At 37.2% G+C, this 24,266-nt stretch overlaps 1 protein-coding gene across 5 annotated transcripts in view; it reads right to left on the bottom strand.

Moving 5' to 3' along the window:
• GALNT1 (polypeptide N-acetylgalactosaminyltransferase 1) overlaps positions 1-23,832 on the bottom strand; it is a 67,028-nt gene extending 43,196 nt beyond the window's left edge. For 3 of the 5 annotated variants that reach the window (XM_032235469.1, XM_032235472.1, XM_032235474.1), the window contains exons 1-5: positions 23,746-23,832; positions 23,272-23,449; positions 17,435-17,652; positions 15,502-15,676; positions 8,732-8,898 (exon numbers count right to left, since the gene is read on the bottom strand). In XM_032235469.1, coding sequence (XP_032091360.1) covers positions 8,732-8,898; positions 15,502-15,676; positions 17,435-17,573 — 481 coding nt within the window. In that variant the 5' untranslated portion in view covers positions 17,574-17,652; positions 23,272-23,449; positions 23,746-23,832. Of the gene's footprint in view, positions 1-8,731; positions 8,899-15,501; positions 15,677-17,434; positions 17,653-23,271; positions 23,450-23,528 lie in introns of all 5 variants that reach the window. The other 2 variants (XM_032235471.1, XM_032235470.1) reach the window with 2 other exon arrangements.
• Positions 23,833-24,266: the final 434 nt, after the last annotated feature.

Here is a 24,266-nt window from a genome sequence, read left to right as displayed (position 1 = left end):
CTGGCTTCTCAAAGAGTCCCTCACTGAGGTCCTCCGGTGCAGAGCAGCCAGAGCCGGAGTGCTAGTACCCAAGTGGGTCAAGGCTTTAGCCTTGTTCAAAATAGTCTTGAAATGAGCATACTTGAACAAGCCAGAAAAGGCTGGCTTGTTGGGAACAGCAGTCTCATCCCCAGAGAATTCTAGTTCTAGCCCGGACCGAGATCCTCCTCCCAGTCAGAGTCCTCACTGGCCAAGGATGAGTGCAACGACTGAGGGAGCTGGGCCTGAGCAACATCTTGTGGAGGCCCCGGGGTCGGGGGTGGGCGGGATTTGCGCAGGGGCTTGGCCCATTGCAACCTCTATTCCTTGGGAAATAGCCCTGGCAATGATATTCTGCATTTCTATGGAACGATCGGGTCCTCTATCTTCCGGGGAGCGAGCTCCGGGTGGGGGATGAATGGCCAGTTGTTGGGGTGCAAGGGGGCCCACTGTGACCGACTCCTCTTCAGGATCAAAAGGACATGCTAATAGGTCTGCTCGATCGGCCATAGAAGATCCAGAGGAGCTTGCCATTGCAATGGAATCTGAAGAGGAGAATTCCTGGCCTTCATCCTCACTCTCCAACATTGGAGGATCCTGACCAGGCTGAACCCCGGGCGAGTGATCCTCAGGAGAAACAGGCCTGGAAGGATGGGCCTGTAGTTGAGCCCTAGAAAACTGCTTTTCTAAATCCTTTTGGCATCTGATGGCATCTGTCCAGGCCCGAACTCTGCTTAGTCCCCTGTGTAGAGTAAGGCTTGCTTGCTCTGATGGTCTCCCTGGCTGTCTTGCCAGCCTGTCTGGTACAGGCCCTGCTGGTGGAGGGACCAATCTGTTGCTACTCAGGGGCCCCATCTGCCGTTATTGAATGTGGGGATGTAAGGCCTGGAAGATAACTTTCCCACACTCACCACCTCAGATGAAAATGGCCTTAGCGCTCTGGTGCAGAGGCACTGAAGGCAGGGGTAAGCAAAGCTCAGCAGTCTTTTGATTGGTGAAGGAGAATGATGTGAGCTCCAAGCTCCCAGCACCCACGCAGGTCAATTAATGCGGGGCACGACCACGTGGGCCACAAACCTCCGCTGCCACCCTCTACCGCAATAGTGGAGCTGTGAGTTGGCAAACCTGCCGGAATTCCGGACAGGAAGGCTTCTAGCGGCGACCTGCAAGAGACAGGCAATCAGGCGGCTGTAGCTGCTTTTCGCAGCAAAAAATTGAATTTTGACACTCTCTAAATGGCCGCCACATGTGACCCTCTCAAAATGGCCACCACCACATGTAATCCACTTAAAATGGTCACCCGCATACACCAGAGAGCTCTGAGGCTCTGGGCCAACAGCCGGCTCACTCAGAAGCACAGTCAGCAGTAACGGATGTCCCAGAGAGGTTACGATTGCAGCAGGATCGCTGCGATTGTGCTGGCGTCGGCACTCTGACCCACATGCTTTCCCCAACAGCAGCTTGTGGCCTCATGGCACCCGAGCGAACCCAGGACACCGGAGAGGCTGAAATTGGTGAGAACCAGGGAATTAGGGTAAAAGGAAAACTCACCAAGCCTGCTCCTATAATCAGGAAGAAGAAGATAAATTTTGTAATAAAGTAGAAAAATAGAGAGTCCAAGCAATCACTTAGGAATGAAGAGAAACTGGAAGCGCGTTCACTGGGCTAGCTGAATTGAAAAAAATCTGAGGATTAGTCAGCACCTGAGGCGTGGTTTAAAGTTTCAATTCAGTCCTGGGCAGATTGGCTGTATTTAACCCATGCTTGGACTCTCCAGAGCAGCACCCAGGAAAACATATGACCACAATTGAGCCCAAAATTTTGGTTGCTAAGCAAGAATGTTGTTAAGTGAGTTTCACATTTTGTGCAACTGTGCAATGAGTTGGATGCGCCAAACAATGCTTGTTTTTTCACACTGCATACTCTCGCAAAATGTAGCAATGTAGTTTACTGTTGTTATATTGACTGTTACCCATGCCACACCCTGCTTCAAAACAAAATTTCATTTATTTGTAATTAGAAATAAATATTTCACAATATATAATTACATATTGTTTTTGTGATTAATCACTATGCTTTATGTTCAATTTGTAATAATGAAAATACATCCTGCATATCAGATATTTACATTATGATTAATAACAGTAGCAAAATTACAGTTATGAAGTAGCAATGAAAATAATTTTATGGTTGGGGGTCACCACAACATGAGGAACTGTATTAAAGGGTTGCGGCATTGGGAAGGTTGAGAACCACTGATTTAGAATGAACAATAAAAAGAGGCTCTTCTTGGCCACAGCTTGCTTTCTCCTTTTTGTTGAACTATCATCATTTCTGAATGTCCATGATTTTAAGATGGCAAGGAAGGGAAGAGTTGTTGTAATCAAGTTACAGTAAGTAGAAAACTACTTCAGAAAACAACTTCAGAAATTTTAGGATTTAAATTATTAGAGGATTGTACTACTTCTAAGTTTACTATGCTGAACTTTTTTAGTTTTAGAACAAAGATTATTTAAATGGTGCGCTGAATCTGTTGTGAGGAGGAAGAAACCAAAGGTTACTTGCATCTGATTGGAGAAGCTATTTGACTGTAATGGAACCCTTGATTACACAAGAGGGCACAGAATTTGAACTTTACTTGAGACCTGTATTGTAGTGGTGCTGTTTGACCACAAGGAGGAGCCAAAGACCATACTAATACTAATAGCACTAAATTAAATGGAATTAATGTTATTAGTCTTTAAATTATAGTTATATCTTGGGATTATAGTGACATGGAAAAGAGCAGAGAGAAGATAAAAGGAAAGCTTGAATCCCTAAGAACTATTTTGTAAGAATACACAATTAAAACAAATGAAGCAATCTAGGCAAAGGGAAGGAGCAAAGATTGAATTAAAAATTGATATACTTTCAAAGGAACTCTGTGAGGAGATACATAACTGCAGATGTTAAACAGATAACAGATAGAGTAGATTTTCTGGAGCATATATCGGAGAAGATATATTTTATATATAAAATCCCAATTTTAACTCAAGTTAATATTATCAGATGAGTACAGTAAATTGCATCTATGGAAATGGAGCTTAATGGAATAAAATCAATAGTAGTTGGACTTTATGTGCCAAATGATGATAAAAGTAAATTTTCTTAATACTTTATAGTTCAACTATTACTTATTTAAAAAAAAACCAAATGTTTCCTCAAAAGATTTATACTGAAGTTAGAGATAAGCAACTTCTTCTTTCGTGAATAGTACTGATCCATGTGCAACAAATTATACATACTGGAAGTGCAACAAATTATACATACTGGAAGTGAAACAAATTGCTTGTTGCACATTAGAGCAGGGGTCCCCAACCCTCGGGCCGCAGCCCACTACAGGGACTTGAGCCTTTTGGATCTGGGCTGTGGCAGTGCGAATTCCCACTCGGCCAAGAACACATTGCTGCTCAGGCAAGCAGTGGGTGGGTGGATGCCATTTCTTTGAACAGTGGGCACATGTCTGTTATTTGCGTAAATGAAGCTGCCTGCACAGTTGCCCGCCACACGCACAAAACTATCCCTTCTCCCCTGCTAGACGGCAAAACCAAAAAGATTGGGGAACTCTGTGTTAGAGGATAATGAATCCTGCCCCAAAGTCTATAAAAATAAAGCTGAAAGAAAATCACTTACAGTGCTTTTTATTTAAAACATCACAAAAAGATTCTAGGTCCTGTCAATTCTTTCAAAAACAGACAATTAAGATTTTAGCAAAAATATGGTCTGGAGACTAGATGTAAACTGTCTAAATCAGGGGTAGTCAATCTTTTTATACTTACCGCTCACTTTTGTATTTCTGTTAGTAGTAAAATTTTCTAACCGCCCACCGGTTCCACAGTAATGGTGGTTTATAAAGTAGGGAAGTAACTTTACTTTATAAAATTTATAAACCAGAGTTACAGCAAACCCCTACTGCCCACCATGAAAGCTGGAACGCCCACTAGTGGGCAGTAGGGATCAAGTTGACTACCACTGGTCTAAATAGTTACTGTATAAATAGCTCCAAAATGATATATAAGAAAGAGCAGATCAAAACACTGCCAAGCCAAGATACAAGACACCACTGCTTACCACTACTGCTAAAGGGATGAGCAATAATTACAAAATCTAAGATTTCATGTAATTTTTCCAGCCAGAGGAAAAGATTTTTCTAAATGTTTTCAATAAAGACATAACACAGTACAGTATTTTGAGTACAATTTAAGATAGTTTTTATCTGTTAAGAGGATTTAGATCTAGATGTACTTACGTTGTAGGTCATGGTATTGCATTGGTTTAACACACTTAAGCACACACACACCCCATGTATTGGATACTATTTGTTCAACCCCTAAATCATGGTATGCATTCATTTCAATTAAGTTCATGTCAGGACACTCATCAAAGTTATTTCAATGCCTTTTTAATTTGGCTTTGGAGTCATTTACTTTCTTTAAAATTCTCAAAACAATAATGGAATTCAATGGAGAGCAGAATGTAGAATTTTATTTAATCAGATGATACCTTCATCTATATATACAAATCAGAAGTTTTTGCTCTCAATTCCATTTTGTTAATTGAGTTTGATATTCTATTTACTAATCACAGCAAATCAGACGTGATGGAATATTGTTGGAGTTGCAACCAAAAGTTCGGAACTGGGCTCTAAAGTTATATACTCTGTTTCCTTTTGAAATTATTCCATGTTGATATAAATGAATGAAGACCTAAACAAGAATCTGCTCGGATATCTGGAGTAAGATAAATAAGATTAAGATGTATTTAAATCCCAAATTGACAGATATTCTGAGCAGCCTTCACATATTTATTTGACAATGTGGTTTTTTTGAACAATGAGTACATTTCTTTGGCAAAATGTTCTGTGAGATTTTCATTGTGCAAACTGCAATTATTTGTTGAGAAAAGCAGGTATAACTTTTTACTTTCAGGTTTATACTGAACATTTTTCATAGCTTCTGTTACTGGCTGAATTCAATTATTTTGGCTCCTTTAAAAACCCCTTTAAAAAAAAAACTCTTAAAGAGCTTAAAGTAGCAAGTTCAATTCATGCAGAAAATGGGCTATGCAGCCTAACCTGTGAAGATTAGACTGAAGAGCCTGAACAGGAAGAAATAAAACCTTAGTTAGTGTAGTGGAATTCCTCTTGCCACAAGTCAGGCAGGCACCAGAGAACAGCAGAAAAAAGAGGATTCCTAACACGTGCGGGCAGAACTACTTTGAAGATGTGTTTCCAAGACATTTGTCAAAAGATGCAAATGTTTCTAATCATTCCAATCATTAACATTTTTCTGAACACTTAATATTATAGATATTAAACTTAGAACCATCTTCTTCTCCAAGAAAATGAAAACAAAGAGTTTGGTCATCAGAAGATGGGCACTTACTTCCAAAATTCCTGCATTGCAAGATGGAGCTGCTTAAATTATGTAGTCAAACAAATGAAATCTCAAAGACCATAATGTACTCTCACTATGAAAAAAAAAGTAAGGGAATAAGAAGGAGCAGTTCCAGAAGATGCATGATACAGAGGAGGGCAAAAAAATCCTATCAAATAATTGCCTAGAAGGCTCCACATGCTGTTGTCAGGACACAGAATCCAACAGAGAGCACAATGAAGAAATCCAATTATGTCAGAAATCCATCTTCACAGGGCTTTTCTTTTCATAGACTGGCATTGGGCCACACAAATGAGCGAAACCTATCTGTGCATGCATGGGATCCAGGCAGCATGAAAAACTATGCCCTCTCTGGTCCGCAGAATTTTTTTTCACGATGGAACTGATCCCTGGCACCCCAAAGTTAAGAGCTGCTGTTTTGCTGTCATTACTGAACATTATCCATACAACTTAATTTTTTTAAAGAGGCAAAGTGATTTTTCATTACTTTGTGAATCTTTTCACAATCTTTTTGTGATATATCTTCATGTTATATCATGTGTATAACAGTCATGTTAAGAGTGGCTCTTGGTATCAATGGCAATTCTATTTTTATACTTCATCAGTATTTCTTTATTTTCTCTGTGCAACAAATCAACAGCCTCCATGATATTTTTTTTACTTTATACATAGGCAACTATTTCCCCACTTATCTACTTCACATGTTTTGTCATCCTCATCCTCACATTTCTTGATAACTCCTTCATCACTTTATTCTCCTTCGCGTTTTAGCTTTCTTGGCTATATCCATAGAGGCTGAAGCTACCCAGTTGTATTCTTTAGTTATTAGCTTCTGCTCTCGTTTCTTACAGATCTTTTTATTTCTTAACTTGACAATTACCGTATTTTTTGGAGCATAAGACGTACCTTTTTACCCCTTAAAAGTGGATGAAAATTTGGGTATATCTTATACACTGAATGTAGACTCACTCACCCGGCCTCCCAGCAATTTACTTCCCTGCAGCAAATGAGGGAAATTGGGCTTCCGGAGGCAGCAATAGACTATGGCAATCCCTGCAGCTTGAAACAGCTGATGATCGGGAGGCCCAAGCTGAAATTGAAAGTCAAACTTGCTGTTTGCTGCATAGAAGCAATGAAGAAATGGCTGGGAGGCAGATTTTTTTTTCTTATGCTAATCAGGCTGTTTGTTGCAAGGAGGTAAATTAATAACTATAAATGCCTATAGAATGTTCAAATTATTAGACTTATTTTTTAAAGACTGCTTTATTATTGTTCCAGACAACTTAACAAAATTAAGAAGCTTTTTAAAATAAATGCTTGATCTGAAGAGACCCATTGTTATCTTCTTTTAAATAGCAGAGAATAATATATACTTCCAGAAAGTCACATCATTTTTAACAGCTTCTGTACAAGTATAGTCTGAAATGTAACAGTGTCCTATTGTCCAATTAGACCCTGACGTAGTCATGTTTGGAGTAGATCTATTTAAATAATTGGGAGGAGTTAGTGTAATTACATTTAAAAAAACCTTTATGGCATTAAATATATTGCCATAATGTACATTTCTCCAATTCTTTGTTATTTCTATGGGTCAAGCACACATGCTCAGAAATATACTGACAGGGGTTATTGTCTGTACTGTTTGGTGTTGGAGGCAAATTGCTGGGAGGCAGGGGCAGTTTTTTCCCCTTGTTTTCCTCCCCAAAAGTTAGGTGCTATTGCAGATAGACCATCTACCCACATTTATTCATTTATTTACAAGACTTCCATGGTGGCCTATTTCATAAAACGACTATAGGTGGCTCACAATTATCTATAAAATGTAGCTAAAAACAAAGGTATCCTTCCCCCCAGGTGTCAGGTTAAACATTAACACAGTTCATCCCCTATCTTAGACAATAGGACAGAATAGCCAGGTATTCACAGGCCTACAGAAAGCTAAAAATATAGAAATCTCTTTGATTCTGTTCCAAAGGACTGAAAAAGTCACCCACGACACACCTCCAAGATTCTATCAGATGGCAACATTTAAGGAAAGGGACATAGATTACACTCAATCTATCTAACCTAGTAAGATGGACAGATACTCAAAGGGAGAGATGGACCTGCAAGTAACATAGTCCTGTGCCATATATAACTTAAAAGTTGATAACCAATAGCTTGAATTGTACTCTTTATTGTTGCTTAAAAACAATTAACTGTGGGATTTCATTGACAGAGAATTAACTTCCTGCTACAAAATATATAACTTTTATGTCTATGGAGATTCTCAGTCATTCATGTCATGGTTATCCCAAAGGTGCTTTTTTCAAGAGCCAACTGGACTTTCTGGTTTTTCTTTGAAGACATTCATTCTTCAGAGCTGAAGAAGCTTCTTGGATGAGAAGCGAAATAGCTTCAAAGAAAAAAACAGAAAGTCCAGTTGCCTCTTGAAAAAAGCATCTTTGGGACATCTCTGGGAGAGTGTTATCTCATTCAGAGTCACAGATGTCAACACTTCTGATCCTGTGGAGGGGAGATCGCAACCACTCCATTATGCTGATGACACTGAATCCCATGCTGGCTGATGCAGATAGCTCCAGCAGCTTCATATTGATGTTACTGTAAGTAGCACAATGACTTGAGCCCTAAGGCACCCATATAATATGTGCCCAAGACTGGACCACTCTTCTTCAACCAGAATTTACTGGTACCAGCCACAAAGAAAGGAAAATCACTTCAAAACAGAACTCCTGATGTCAGTCCCCAGAACTGATCCAGTAAAATATTGTAGTCAATAGATTCAAAAACTGCTGAAAGACCCAGCTTTAAAAGCTGCTGAGAGAATGGATGCAGCATCCTCATCCTGAACCATCTAAAGGTAATTGACAAGTACAATCAAGTATGTTTCAGTACTGAACTCTAGAGTCTAGATGAAAAAAACCAGAATCTTATGAAAACTAACACTCTCACAAGATTTTAGCAATTTAGAAAAAAATATCTTACAATAAAATTTAATTGAAAGAACAGAAACAGCATGATTGACTTTGTTTTCTTTAGTGCAGGCAAGAATGGATAATATATTGTGCTATGATCGATTCTGAAATCAATTTGGTCCTCAACCTGCCCTGATACAAATATAACACAAACCAACAGTAGACCTGGAACCTTCCTTCACAACTACTAAAATCAAGGGAGATTTCAAACATTCTCCAGATACAGATTTATTCTGAAAGAGAAGTCTGAATCTAGAAAGTATGCCCAAATGGCAACTAATGCAATGAATGGTAAATTCTTACCTCTTTCACTAGCATCATCTACCAGGATAATTTCTTCCAGCATATATCTTGGTGATCTGTTTATTACACTATGAACAGTTCTCAAGAGAGTACTCCAAGCTTCATTATGAAAAACAATTACAACACTTGTTGTAGGAAGATTATCAGGATACATTTTTGTCTTACAGCTAAAAATATAAAAATAATTACAATAATTACAATAAGTGTGCTTGTACTGCAATTTAGTATAGAATATAAAACATGTTCTATACTATAATATTAAACAATCTTGGCAGGTACACACTAGAATAATTTTGAGGCAGCTAGAAAAACAGTTTCTTGAACAGTTTCTACAAGGGCAAATTATAGTAATAATTAAAACTGATAAATTAACCAATAAAGCATACAAAGTCCTAATATTTAATAAAACATCATATCTGAAAAAAATAAATTATTTTTCTATTTGGTACCAAAATAGTAGAACATTTCACATTTCAGATGCAGTTTCAGAAGATGTTTTACTCCCTATAACTACTTGCTAAACTTTATCAGTCAAGATAGCTAGACCCTAACCCTAACCCTTCTGGAGCTGTTCAAGTAGGTACATGCAGATATTGGGAATTTAAGCATATATATTTTAAAGCACTGGAAAACTGGAAAATCTGGCTATAAGTATCACCTTTATAATTAAATTGTTTAGAAACATGTCAAACATTTTTAGCAGGTATACTTCTTTCTTGAACGCAAGAATATCCTAGATTCATATATATGTATGTGTGTGTGTACATAGCAAGCTAAATGTTCTAGAAGGAGCTGAGACACACAGGTGGGTTGCTACTGGTTCAGCCGGTAGTGGCAGCGGGAGGCTCTGCCCACCTGCCCAGACACTTCTGCACATGTGCAGAAGTGTTGTGCATGTGCACGAGTGCAAGCACGAATGAACCGGTAGTAAAGCGGTTAGCAACCTATCACTGACGCGTGTGCACAAAACCATCACCTCTCTTCCCCCACCGCTGCCGGTCCATGCAGCCAGAAAAGTTGAGGACCCTTGTGCTAGACAACCCATGACCCATTGCATCATTGTTTCAGAGATATTTTCTCATCTTAATAGAAAAACAGAATGACCACAGGTAGGCAAAAAAGCAGGACCAATTTCCTATTGGCTTCCCCATTGAAGCTGATAGAAAGGACTGGAAATGATCAACATATGCACACGGTTGATTGGCAGTGAAGTAGCATGGCTGCACTCAAACAACCACATCATTGTCAATCCCATGGGAATCATTTTGGACATTTTCTGTAAGTTAGCCAACAGTTTATTTAAAAATTGTTACCCTATGATTGCAATGTTTTGTCCAACTGAAAGTTACAAACAAACAGACATAATATTTTTAGTAGATTATAGATTATTGATATTGATAGACTCAGTGTTTGGTTAAATGGTTTAAAATAAGCAAGCTTTTTTCAATGAATTTAAAACTCTGAAACAAATAGAACATAAGAGCATAGAGTAATAGAGTTGGAAGGGACCTTGGATCCAATCCAATCTAATCCAATCGCTGCTCAAGTAGGCGACCCTATACCATTTCAGACAAATGGTTGTCCACTCTTTTTGAAAGCCTTCAGTGATGGAGCACCCACAACTTCTGAAAGTAAGCTACACCATTGGTTGATTGCTTGAACCATTAGGAATTTTCTCCTTAGTTCTAGGTTGCTTCTCTCCTAGGTTAGTTTCCATTTGTTGTTTCTTGCCTTTTGTTGCTTTGGAAAATAAGTTGCCCCTTCATCTTTGTAGGAGCCCTCAAATATTGGAACACTGCTATCCCCTAATCCTTCTTTTATTAGACTATGCATAACCAATTCTTGTAACCATTCATATTTTATCTTCTAGTCCCCTAATCATTCTTGCACTCTTTTCCAGAGTTGCAACATCTTTTTTATATTATAATGACCAGAACTGGATGCAGTATTCTAAGTGGGTCTTACTAAAGCTTTGTAAAACAGTACTAGAATTTTATTTGAAATTCTTGTAGGCAAAGCAGATGTCGTGATGGAACGATGTTTCTTTTATAGCGCTCTATGGAAGTCTGTCAAATTCCCTTTGCCAGAGGGTTCAAATGGACCTAAACCATCCTGGGGGGATGGTGAAGAGAGGAAACCCCTGTAGTTCACAAGAAGATCGTTCACTCCTTGTTTTTACCAGAGGAAGCTCTCAATCTGGCAGAGAGGAACAAACGGCCATTGCGTGCCATCCAAGGCTGGGGAAGCCTGAAAGGAGAGAATGAGGAAGGACTGAAAATTGAAGAATGATGTGATGGCTGGATGAGAAATTTTTTTAAACTCCTGTCAGAGATGCCACTTTCTAAAAAAGATTGATCAACAGTGTGCTGAAAAAGAAGAGACATGGTTTTGTCAAGCTTCCATCCCCTGAAATAGCAGCAGATAAGCACAGAGCCAAAAGAGACCTGAAAGAACATATATTAATTGTTTGATTATTTGGATACTATAAATGCTAAAGGAAGAAAAGCAGAGTGATCATCTAAGGATTTAACAAACTCTATTTGTATTAAAATTTGGTTCTGGAACTTTAAAAGAATATGGTGTATACAACGCAAGCTAAGGGAAAGGAGTAGAAGAGAAACTGCATCAGCAACATCTTTTGGCCAGAGCAAAACCCAGAGGTTTACTGAGAAAATTACAGAGAGAGAGAGAGAGGGAGGGAGGGAGGGAGGGAGGGAGGGAGAAGGAGAGAGAGAGAGAGAGAGAGAGAGGGAGGGAGGGAGGGAGGGAGGGAGGGAGGGAGAAAGAGAGAGAGAGAGAGAGAGAGAGAGAGAGAGAGAGAGAGAGAGAGAGAGAGAGAGAGAGAGATTGGAAACAATATAAATTGTAAATAGTGTAGCCCTTTGATTGGACACAGACTCCAGCAGCTGTATATTTGAGCAACTGGAATTGGGGAATAATAGAGGTTGCTTAAAAGACAAGAGAACATCGGTTTTGAACACTTTCCCCTGGAGATCCATATGAAATGAGTGGAATTGTAAAGGAGATAGATTAACTTTTCCAAAAGGCAATAGACAGGATGGAAAAAAGTTTTAAGGAAACTTTGGAAAATTCCATACAAGGCTTAAAGAGTGAAGATCAAGTTGCCCAGGAAAATGAGGAGCCAATAAAAGGAGAAATCAATAAAAGAAGTAAAGAAGGGAAAAGATAAAGAGGAGATAATAAAATAATAATGGTAGATAATTAAGTCAGGGGAAAAATATATTAAGAAGGTTGGATGATATGACTAAACTTCATGAAATCTTGATTCTATCCCTCTATTAATACATTCCAGGATTACATTAGTTTTTGGCTGCTGCCATACACTATTGGCTCTTGTGGACAATCACATAAATCCTATTATTTAAATGATTGTCCACTAGGACTCCAAGCTCCCTCTCACAATTATTGGCATTAAGCTAAATTTGCCTAGTCTACAACAATACAGTTGCTTTTTTCTTGTCTAAATGCAAAACACTGGATTTCATTTTGTTAAATAGGGCCCAGTATCCAAATCAAACTATTTTTGGATCTTGAGGTTGTCTCCTGGGGTGTTGATTATTCCTGGCAGCTTAGTGTTATCTGCAAATATGCGTTCCCTTTCTATTCCCTCATCTAGATCATTTATGAAAATATTGAAGAGTACTGGGCCTAAAAAGGAATCTTGGGTACCCTGCTGCTTACTTCCCTCCATGTAGATGTAGTTCCTTTGCAGACTAGAGGTTGAGTACAATTTGTCAGCCATCTGGTGGTGGTCTATCCCACATTTTTCTAGTTTGCCAAGAAGTAGATTTAACTTTGTTTGCTTCTAGGTTTTCACAGATTTGTTACTTGATTATTTTTTCCAAGATCTTCCCAGGTTTTGATATCACGCTGATTGGTCTTTATTTTTCTAGATCGTTCTCCCTACCTTTTTTTAAACATATGGACCACAACAGCTCTTTTCCATCCTTAGGTAATTTCCTGGTGCTCCAAGAATTTTGAGATATGTTTCAATGGTTTTGAAAACAAATCTGTAGGTTCCTTCAGAACTCTGGGATGTAGTCCATCAGGACACAATGATATGAATCTGTCTAGAAATGACAGTTATTGTCTTACCTTATTTTTGCATATTTTAATTGCATTCCTAATCTATTATTTAAGGTTCTGTTTTTGATAAGTAGTTGTATTTTCTTTTTGCATGAAGACAGTATGAATTAAGTAGTTCTGCTTTCTCTCTATTGCCTGTTATTCTTTGCCATCTTCTCCCATTAGTGGACTGATTATTTCATTGACTTTTATTGTTTGTTTTGTTTTGATGTGTTGAAAGAATCTTTTTAAATTATTTTTGATATCTGTTGCAAGTCTTACTTTATTCAAAGATTTAGCTTTCCTAACTTCATCTTATCAGGTTCTGGCTACTTGATGATATTCTGACTTAGTCAAGTGTCCCCCTTTTCATTTTTTAATACTTATTCCCTTTGTCTAGAGGTTTTTATTAACCATGCTGATTTTTTTTGTTTTCTTTTTTCCCCCAGTGGTATTGAAATGCACTAGGCTTTTATAATCGTATTTTTCAGTTTCCAAAGCTTCTTGAGTTGATTTCCCCTGTATGATTTTCATCCAAATTTCATGGATTTGTTCCCAAGCTCTGCCTGAGTTTGTTAAAATTAGCTCTTTTGAAGTCTAAGACATGAAAAGCAAAGCCTCTGGCAACTGCATCATTTTAGAACCTTGTTATTGGTTAACTGATTAGCAAAAAGTTCATTTTTTCTTCTGCTTTGTTGAGTGGCCTGTAGTATGCATCTATGGCAATGACATTCTGTTTCCTTTTGTGTTGACCCATGTGTATTCTAAAAAGCTTTCAACATTTGTTAAGTGCATCTCTGTAAAGAGGAAATCTCTAATATACAATGCAAGTCTGTTTCTTTTGAATAGTTTGTATCCTTCTATCAGTACATTCCAATCAGTTTCATTCCACCAGGTTTGTTGTGTAACTATATCATACTTGCTCTCTTGTACTAGTATTTGAAATCCACCCTTTTCATTCCCTAAACTGAGCGCTATTGTTTGGGTATTTAAGTTCTTTATGGATGACCCTGGGTATGCTTTCTACATCTCCTACTTTGCATCTGAGGGATTTTTTTCTTTCTCTTTACACTTTGCCTCCATATTTGATTGGTTATCTAGTAGTTTTTGCTTTGAATTAGTTCCCAAGGTTCATGAAGATTGGTCACCCCCCTCAATTTTAGTTTAAAGCCTTTCTGATAAGATGAGTTGATAATAATGAGCTAAGATAGAAAATGTTTAAGGTAAACTCTATATAGGTACTCCTCGACCTCTGACAATTTGTTCAGCAATTATGGCAGCACTGAACAAATAGTACTTATGACTGATTTCCATAGTTACAGCATTGCAGTATCCCCGTGGCCACATGATAAAAATTAGACACTTGGCCACTTGCATGCATGGGGTTTCAATATTCTCCATCTGCCTATCTCCCCCATGTATGCCTTTTTGGCTCCCTGCACTCTTGAGCAGGGGGGTTACTAGATGATATTGAAGGTTTTCTAACTCTGTTATTCTGTATTCTTATGCTTTCCAAAATACTATTTTGCTTGCTAACTTCTATGAAACAGAAAAACTATGGAATGGTACATTCCCCCAAAACTGCAAGCTTCATTTAAAACAAAAATCCAAACATGCAAAGTAAATTCAATTAAACGTAGATTGTAATATTAGAAAAGATTTACTATTAAATCTCCACAGATTCAAAGAAGTGATAAATTGACAATACATATGCATGCATTGTATTCTGAATACCAGTTCTCTATTTAGTATTAAATTTTCTAACCTAACACTCTGCTACGTATTCACCTATTCAAAGGCTTGAATAAAATCTTAAAATAGTTTCAAAAAGTGATCAAATAAGCCTAATTGAATGAAAAAAGCAATTTTCATTTTTCAATCAAGTCAAGGATCTAAAAATGATACAGTTGCCAGAGGCTTTGTTTTTCACGTGTTAATTGGTACATTGGTCATAGAAAAAATGCAGTCCCTTTTGAACTATTTTTTATATTTGGCAAGACATCCACGTTCATTACAAATATACCATAAAATTAATTTAAAAAACAAATTTTAAAATTAAATCTTCCCAAAGCATCTATTCATTTAATATATTTCCACATAAAGATATTATTCCATTTAGTAAGAGAGATAAAGAAATAATTGGATTACCAAATAAAAACTATACTAGTTACATGGGGTATCATAAAGAAAATACTTGCATTCAGAGAACTTTTCTGCTAATTCTACCAACTTCTCTTACTATATGGCCTTAATAGCAATCAAATGTCAATGATTTCTCCTGCTCTGACTTGGGACAAGACATGAACCAGTTACGATATACATCTGGTGATGGAGAGCAATACTAGGCAGCTTGACAAAACCTGAAGTTTACTGATGAAATCTGCTGCCTGGGGAGACCTCTGTCTTGTGGTGGAGAAATGATGATCTCTAGGATGCTGGTATTGGTTTAACTGCAAACTGAGTCAGGCTAAGGAAATAGAAATGTCTTTTTTTTTATTCTAACTAGGGATGAGAGCAGTATATTTTGGCTGCTTCATTTCCCAGGGAAAAAAGAAAATTGTGCCCTTTAGTATATTCCAATATTGCATCCAATCCCCATATTCAATCATTTTATTTTGTTTATCAAATTTTGAAAAACTCCATCTCCCCCATAGATGAACTCTGTGTACAATAAATGCACTTACCCTTCCAGCCTAACATCAGGTAAAGATCTGTTGAGTGCAATAATTTCACTGGCCATTAAATTAAACTGGTTGATTTTAAACATTTCCTTCATTTTCTCTTGGTCTTCCTTAGCAATGGCAACAGGTTTCCCCATTTCTCCTGGACCTTCATGAGGTTTTTGCACTGATTCTGGAACTAATGAAATATTATCATAACTAAACAATTTAAAAGGGACCATAATATCTGTACTTAATATACTCCAGGGCTATAACCTTAATAAATATTGAAGAAATATGCAGCACTGAGAAAGCTATATGAAATAAACCTTGAAACTAAGGAGAGTGGAGAGTCAGCACAGTAAAGTAAGTATGGGGTGTCTTAAGTCCTGATTAGATTTTTGTGTCACTGCACATCAGGGAAAGTATGCATATGCTATTTAGAGACAATTGCATAACTGTTGCATTTATACTTCTGCAAATGTTAATGATCTGCCTAGGGGTATTCAAAAAAAGCTTCCAAACAAAAAGTAGGATCAACCAATCAGTATGCAGAATGAGCACCTCCACACAATGAGAAACCGAAATTTGAAGGTATGCACATCAGTCTGTCTGCAACCTATGATTACCCATCAGCCTCTTCACAGCATAGATATGCATTGACATGTACTCTGTTGCAGATGAGTCTAAATCAAGATTCAGAAGGGGAGGTCTTTGGAAGGCTCAGAGCAGATTGCACGTGGTTGTCTGGATTTTGGGAGGGAGGATTTTCAGCTCTGACCAGAGCCTCCCAGGGTCTCCTCTACCTTACCCTCTTATCTGAGACTCTGTCCACTTAACAACTGGAGTTCAGTTGTTTGGTAAAACAGTCATGTGGTTCACTTACAACTGCTTCACTTAACTACCATGATTTCAGTTCTAACTGGTGTCATAAGTTGAGGATTACATGTAATTATCCACCAAATTGCTTTATTTCTATTTGACTTCCCATTTCACTATCCACAAGTAAACATTTATTTTATTTTATTTATTAGAATTTGTCAAACAAAAATGAGAAAAATAATAAGAGAATAAAAATACAATGACAGGGACGATAAGCACTTTAGTGCACTTATGCACATCCCCTCTACTGAACACTTAAGTATGAAGCAAGGTCCATGGAAGTCAATTTGTGATTGAAATTGTGAAAACTTGTAGCAGGAGACCACTTAATTAGGTAGGGCAATATCATGATTGTCATTGGCAAGAAGCCAGAATTCACAGTGAACCCTATTTAAATTTCCATCTCTCCTTTATTTGAAAGCTCAAATTCAACATCAACTTGCCTCTGCAAACCTTATTTTGTCTTTTCCTCTTCCCCATTCTCAAGCACCAGTAGGATATTACATATCCATTCCAACAAAACTGTCTGTGACAATTTTGTAACCAATTATATATCCAAGACTATTTTTCATTTTCATTTCATTTCTTCAAAAAAGAAATGACCATTCTTTGGTCTAGTAGTTAAAACACCAGCCTAAAAAATCAGGAGACTGAGATCTACTCTAGTCTTAGTCATGAAAGTCAGCTGGGTTACCTTGGATCAGTCAACTTTTTATCAGTCCAATTCACTTCATAGGTTTGTTGATGTGGAGAAAATAATAGTAGTATTTAGATATGTTTGCCAACTTGCACTACTTTCGAAGTAATAAAGGCAGGATACAAACAAACAAACTGCTGCCAGGCATACTGAACTACTTTTGAAAAAGAATGGAATTCAGTTTGTGATATAATATGGTTGGAAGAGATCTACCTCACAATTATTCTGGTCTAGATCACTTTTACTGAAAGCAAACATGCTTTTATCTTATTAGTCCAATCATCTTACAGTCATATTTCATTATAATTCAGTCTGAATTACTGTCAAGTTTTTTTCCCCACTCTGGACTCTGAAAGCTCTAACTAAAATAATACTTACCATCTCCTGGTGGAAGTCCCCGCTCTTTTTTTTCATCACATTTATTGCATTCACTGAAGTAAAGTAACATAAACATATCCAAAAGGACCCAAACCAATGAAGTGGCCAGGACCACCTTGCAATATGCAAATTTCCTCATGACACTTTAATATATACTTATTTTTATATTTGTTTTAATAGCACTTCTTGGATCCCACATCTGCCATCATATTCTATATCTATGGAAAAAGGAGGAAATATTAAATGATTGGAATAATAAAGCATTATGCTCAAAACAAGATTTATTAAAAGGTATCCAATTTTTACATATTATGGAAAGGTCCTCTGAAAATGGAAAGTACTTGAAGTATAGGCATTCCACATTCATACTGATTGTGAAACTTAAAACAATATTAGTAACTACTCAGAGTAAAATAATCTGTAATTTTATTGTGAAACTCAATAATTAAAATGTGATTTTGGACTTGCAAAAGATTTTGGAAGAAATGGTGGACTAAAAATGGCTCTATAAAAAATAGAGCTGAAGACTACAGTGGGATGAAGACTGTATGAGTAGATGAGTTCTTCATTAATTTCTCTCAAGGAGACGGCTTCAGATCATTCTCAAGTATTCCAGACAGCTTCTCCTCATGTGGAGACTATAAAATAGCACTCTCCAGTAGGCATAGAGTTCCAGAACGGAAAAGAATAGCCATCTTGCTCAAATCATGGGCAGCACATTTGAAAGGACACTAAGATTGCAAAATGTCTTTTCTAATTACTTTTGGAAATTGCTTGTAACAGCTTTCTAGCTATTAGGATCTTTTCATTGACAGGTTTAAAGCAGGGGGTAAGTTTCCACCAATTCTTAACAAAATAAGGTTTAATTATAATTTTAAGAACTAAAAAAGGGTTTTTAAACAAACTGCAAAAATCAATACAAATAAATCTTTATTTACAACCACAATTCAGCCCCAAATTTATGTTACTAAGCAATATAGTTGTTAAATGGGTTTTGCCTCATTGTATGATGTTTCTTGCCACAGTTGTTAAGAAAAACACTACAGTTAAATTGGTAAAATGGTTGTAAAACGAATCTGGCTTCCCCATTGATTTGGCTCATCAGAAGATCTCAAAAGCATGATCTCGGGATATTGCAACTGTCATAAATACAAACCAGTGGCCAAGCATCTGAATTTTGATCACATGATCATGATTCCCATGATGGTTGCCATGGTTTTAAGTGTAAAAAATGGTCATAAGTCACTTTTTTCAGTGCCATTGAAACTTAGACCTGTCACTAAATGAATTGCAATTTGAGGATATGTGCATTTTGATCTTAGAAAATTACAAACAGACTGAGAATCCAAATAAACTTGAAATAAGAATTCTGAATTAATTTTAAAAATCTTTCCCATAGGAAAAAGCTTTTGTTTTGAATTTTCTTTAAAAAAGTGGATACTGGTAGGAACTAAAGATCATAATTAAAGCAGAACACTCAAACTTAACTTACAATTACAGAACAAGCAGAAAATATTTTAATGTTGGATATAATGAAGGATATTTCTGAACAATGGACCTAAACGTTTATTTCAAGACTGTGTTTAAAAGATATCATGGAAGAGGGACACGTTCTACTTGACATTTAAAAAAAATAAAAAACAGAAAACAATGGCAGCCATTATGGTGCCTTTTTGTGCCTGTGCATATGCTATCCTCTTTCATTTAATACTAAGTTAAAAAGGAGAACTAGTCTGGTACAGTGGTTAAGGTGTGAGGCTAGAAACCAGGGGCTTTGCAGGGAGCAAATGAGTAAGCTGATAACTTTTAAAGGTCCATGTGGTAGATTTCAAGTGAGAAAAGGAAGGTGGGGTGTCATACTGCAAAAGCAGTGTTACAATGCAAGTCCTATTCTTTTTTCTATGGATATCAAACTGCCAAATATCCACTCAAAAGGGAGATATTTGCAACACAATGCTATAAAACTACTATTGTCATAATACAGATCACCTTGAGCACACAATAGTTTTTTCAGCTGACGTCTGTTCAGTTACTGTTTTAATCTATGCAAAATATTGATACATGTGCAATAATGTGCTCGCATTTCATAGTTGGCTGTTCTGATGACATAATGGATAGGTTAGTATAAATTCTTCTAAATTTGAGGGATAAATAATATCTTGCTATCACTTCAAAATGAGTTTCTTTTACTCACAATGTAGTATCATAACCAAGAGGGGGCAGCCAATTATAAACAATTAAAACTTTATTGATATAATTAGTCATACTTGTGGATAATCTCTGGCAAAAACAGGATGGTGGTAATGGCAATATCCTTGCTCTTCTGGACCATTCAAGAACATTTAATATCATTGACCATGGTATCCTTTTGTGCCAGCTACAGGGACTGAGTATCACAAGTCTTGTGCTAGGTCAGCTCATTTCTCCATAACCAAATGTTGTTGTTAGGAAGTGAGAGATCCAGCCCATGGCCACTCTTCTGTGGCATGCCAAAGAATTCTGCACTCTCTCCACTCTTTTTAAAGATCTATATGAAGCCATTGGGTGACATCATGCATCACCAGAGTACGCAAATGATATTCAACTTTTTATAAAGTGATGCTGTGTCTGTCCTCTCACATTGGGTGAAGGCTTTGGGGGGCTGGATAGGGACAATAAGCTCCAACTGAACCTTACAAGACCTAATGCCTTTGGATGCATGGACCCTCAACATCTGGGACTCTGACATCTTTAGCTATGGATAGAGTGGCACTACTCTAGGCAGGCCTGTCCACAACTTGGTGGTTCTCCTGGGCTTGCAACTCCTGCTCGAAGAACAAGTGACAGTCATGACTAAGTAAGCTTTTGCACAACATCTGGCCCCTCTAAGGTAAGATTGGCTCCCACCTTCCTGACCTTCCAAAAGAGCCAGAAGACCTGGCTCTGCTAGTTGACTTGGGATTGGAGATGGTTGATTAACCATTAGCAGTTCACACTTTCCCCCCATACATTCTGCTCCTTTCCTCCCTATCTTTAAGTTATAATGTATATTTCATTATGACTTTATTGTGATTTTACAGATTTGTATATATATTTATGATTTATTTTGATGTTGTAAGCTACCCAGAGTTGCTTTGCAACAAAATGGATGGCAAACAAATTTATTAAAATAAATAAACTAATGACATATAAGTAAATGATATATTTTTTCTTTAAAACAATGAATTAGTAAAACTCCTGCACACTATACTTAATTAGAAAACAATCATTCACTTTGTTAAAAAAAATTTCTTTTTGCATAAATACTAGATATTTCTTTTTTCCTCTTATTTTTCTCTATTTAACTGTGGATTGTGGTCTTCTCTGTTAATATGCCTCCTGCGTCTCCAAGTTCTTAGCTTTCCAGCTATCTTCACTGTAAACAAATGTTCAATTAATATTTTACTTGCATTCTATCATACCAATAAATTGCTGTTTTCTTACAGAAGTAAAAAAAAAGAAATTGTTTCTCAAGGTAGAAATAAAAGAGAAAGGTAGGCCATCTATATTTAAAATTAACAAAAGAGAATGAAATTATTACAACTGAGTCTTATTACTTCAGTTCTTCATTGCCTCCCCTTAAGTCAATGCAGTAATATCTTCTTATGTGTATTACCCCATATTGAGCTGCTCCACAATTCTTTAATTTTAAAGAGAATTTTTTACAGAGAAATGTGCAGCAGAAATATACAAAATTTGTCAGTGTCAGGCGTTCTGTTTCCTGCTGAACATGCTCATAAACCATGAAATTTCAGGGGAATCCAGGGGTTTCCATAATTATATTCTCCAACCAAAAGTGGTTCAAGCCATTCTAGATAAAGCAACCATTTTTTGGGAGCTGTGTCCTTCGCTTTCAATAGCTTCTAGCTTAGATAATCTGCTTCTAGAAGCCAATGAATCAAACCAGAATAGTATCTTCCAGGGAGATATGAAACATTATGGAGTTCTCTGGAACATTTCCTTCTTGAATCAATGAATTTGTCGTTAGTGTAAGGAAAATAAATATTAAGTAATTTTTTCAAGTTATAAAGTTTATTTGAGTTCCAGAGAGAGTTCTTTCTTCAATATGCAGCCATCTTTTTTTCTGTCCAAGAAAGGACATAAAACTACTTCAAGCCTGTCTTGAGTTGTCCTAAACTTTCAGCAGTTTGAAAAGAAACTTGAATTTGTTTTTCAATGCCATTCTGCTGATGGTGATCAATAAGATGCAAGGCATCACATTTGCCATCACATGACGTTCTGTAACATTTTGCCCCTTTGCGGAGCTAGGGTAGATGTGGCCTGCACGTGGCGCATTCAGTCCCAGGGCCATCAGTTTGACACCTCTTCACTAGAGTAACAAAAGAATAAGATGGCAGATTGCAGGAGGGAAAGAATTCATTTGCTTATTAAGGTTAAGCAGTTGTGTTGTTATCCCTGGAAACTCTTATTGGATTTTTCTGAATAGATTTGAAGAGGTATGTGGAGATATATATGTGCTTGCCCTGTGTCACAGATGCTAAAAAAGCCAATGCGGTTTTGAGCTGCATTAACAGAGGGCTATCATAAAGATCATGGGAAGTGATAGTACAACTCTATACTCTATACTGTATTAGTGAGGACAGACTTGGAATTCTGAGTCCAGTTCTGGTTGTGTGACATGATAGCTATCTTCCAGTACTTGAAGAGCAGCCATAGAGACAAGAGGGTTGACTTAGTCTCCAAAGCACCTGAAAGCAGGACAAGAAGCAACAGATGGAAGCTCATTAAATGATCCTCAATGGAACAAAGGAGAAATTGTTGTGGGTGCTGCATTGCTGGTGGTTTTCAAGAAAAGATTAAATAGCTTTTTGTCTGGGGTGATGTAAGTTTTCCTGCCTTGGACAGGAAGTCAGGTTAAAAAGACTCCAAGGTCCCTTCCAACCCTATGATTCTATAATTTCAGGTGTAACATCCCTACTTCTTCAGAGACCTCTTTGGTTTGTAATGTCTTCACCAGAAGTCAGCAAAAGTCAATTTTCTCACCCTTAATTTTTATTCTTTAATTTTAGATTTTTTTTCCAAGCCAATATTAATTTACATGAATTAGTAGTAGTAATTGAAATAGTTGCCAGGAACTTTTTTCTTTCAGTTAACTGACCAACAATTTAGAACTGAGGAAACCAAATAATTTTAAACACAAAGTACAATAAATACTGCTACACACATATAATTAACTAAAATAAAGTGCAAATAAAAGAAAATATATTTTCAAAATTGCATTCAAATGGATGAAATCACAAGTGATAATTTAATTATCTTTTTATATACTTTTAAATTAATTAGTAATTCATGTTGTAATTATGTATGGGCCTTGAATCTTTCAACTATATACAGTTCATATAGATTATCACTGAAAATTGTAGAACTAAGAATAAACTTAATTCTATTTTCTCATAAAGTACAATTCACAATTTAGTATTTAAACTTAAAAAGTTTATATAGCTTAAGGGTTACATTATATGAATTACAGTAGCTGCAAATTCATACAAATATTCTTATCAAAACCTAAATATAATATACTATTATAGATTAGAAATAAATGAAATATTGATAAGTTAAAGGTATATATTAAATTTCAGAAGATGGCTCTGGAATATAAGTATATAAGTGATTGTAAAATGGAATATGAAAATGAATAAAATATATATTATACCAAGAAAAACACTCATTAAATCCCTGTCAAAAATAATCATGCAATGCTTCTCAAGAAGCACTTAAGCCTGCCTTTTTAACTGTGATGAAAAGGTAAGGAAAAGGTAAGAAACACTGCTATAGGGGAATAATGCAAGCAAACTCACCTCCATTAAGTTTCACTCTGCCCAAGAGGATCTGTCGCCAAGAGCGATGGGGAATAACGGAAATTATTCCAGAATCAGCTGCCTCCAAAATGTGTAAACGCCAGGGCTAAGCATAGGCTTCCCCTCACAGGTCGTGTCTCGCTCTCTCAAATGCCATGGGGACTTGGGAGCGCAACGACTGAGAGAGAAAGAGAGAGATGGAAGATAACCGATCACCTCCCATTAATTAGGATCGCCTCAAAAAGGGTGTTGCCCACCTATACTGACTCCTTCGGTACCATCCGAACATCACTGTCCCCGACAAGGCGCTTTGTCCAGGCCTCACCGTTAACTCGGGTTCTTTTTCTTCGGCGCCACTTCTCCTTAGATGGCAGCCATTTGCTCTCGACCGGCGGGCGGGAGAGACGTTGACGGTCCCACCTAACCAGCACTCTTGTCAGCTTCGACAGCTCATCGCCTTGAGACCAAACTCACCATTTTCAGAGGACTGAACCCAGGCCTGCAACGCCTCCTTGCCTTTTGAGAGAATATACTATTCCCGCCCACAATGGCCGGATGTATTGGTCACGTGATTCAGCTCGAGCTGCCCTCTCTGAAGAGGGCGGAAGTTGGGTGGCCGGGCAGCCCGAGTGGCAGATTCGTGAGAGAGTATCATAAAGGAGCATTACCTTAATCCTATCCGGTCCTATCTTAATGTTCTTCCACAATTTCCAGTGATAATCTATATGTAATTAAAACTACAACAAAGAGAATTGCATAATAGAAGAAACGTATTTATTTTCCCTCCATTATTGAAGATTACACTACTTGAATCGTCTTGACGGGTTTTTGTTTAATTACATAGGCACATACAGGATTGCAAAACTAGATTTATCGTATGAAATTCGAAACATTCAACTTCGTCTGTTGCTTTGTTTCATTCGGCAGGAACAAAATAATATCCCGCATTGCCTAGGATACCAGCGGCGGAAGCCAAGGGCGGGTTTACGTGGCAT

Source organism: Thamnophis elegans, chromosome Z (assembly GCF_009769535.1).
Source record: "Thamnophis elegans isolate rThaEle1 chromosome Z, rThaEle1.pri, whole genome shotgun sequence".
Taxonomy (NCBI): Eukaryota; Metazoa; Chordata; class Lepidosauria; order Squamata; family Colubridae; genus Thamnophis; species Thamnophis elegans.
This window is presented reverse-complemented; position numbering and strand designations above follow the sequence as displayed.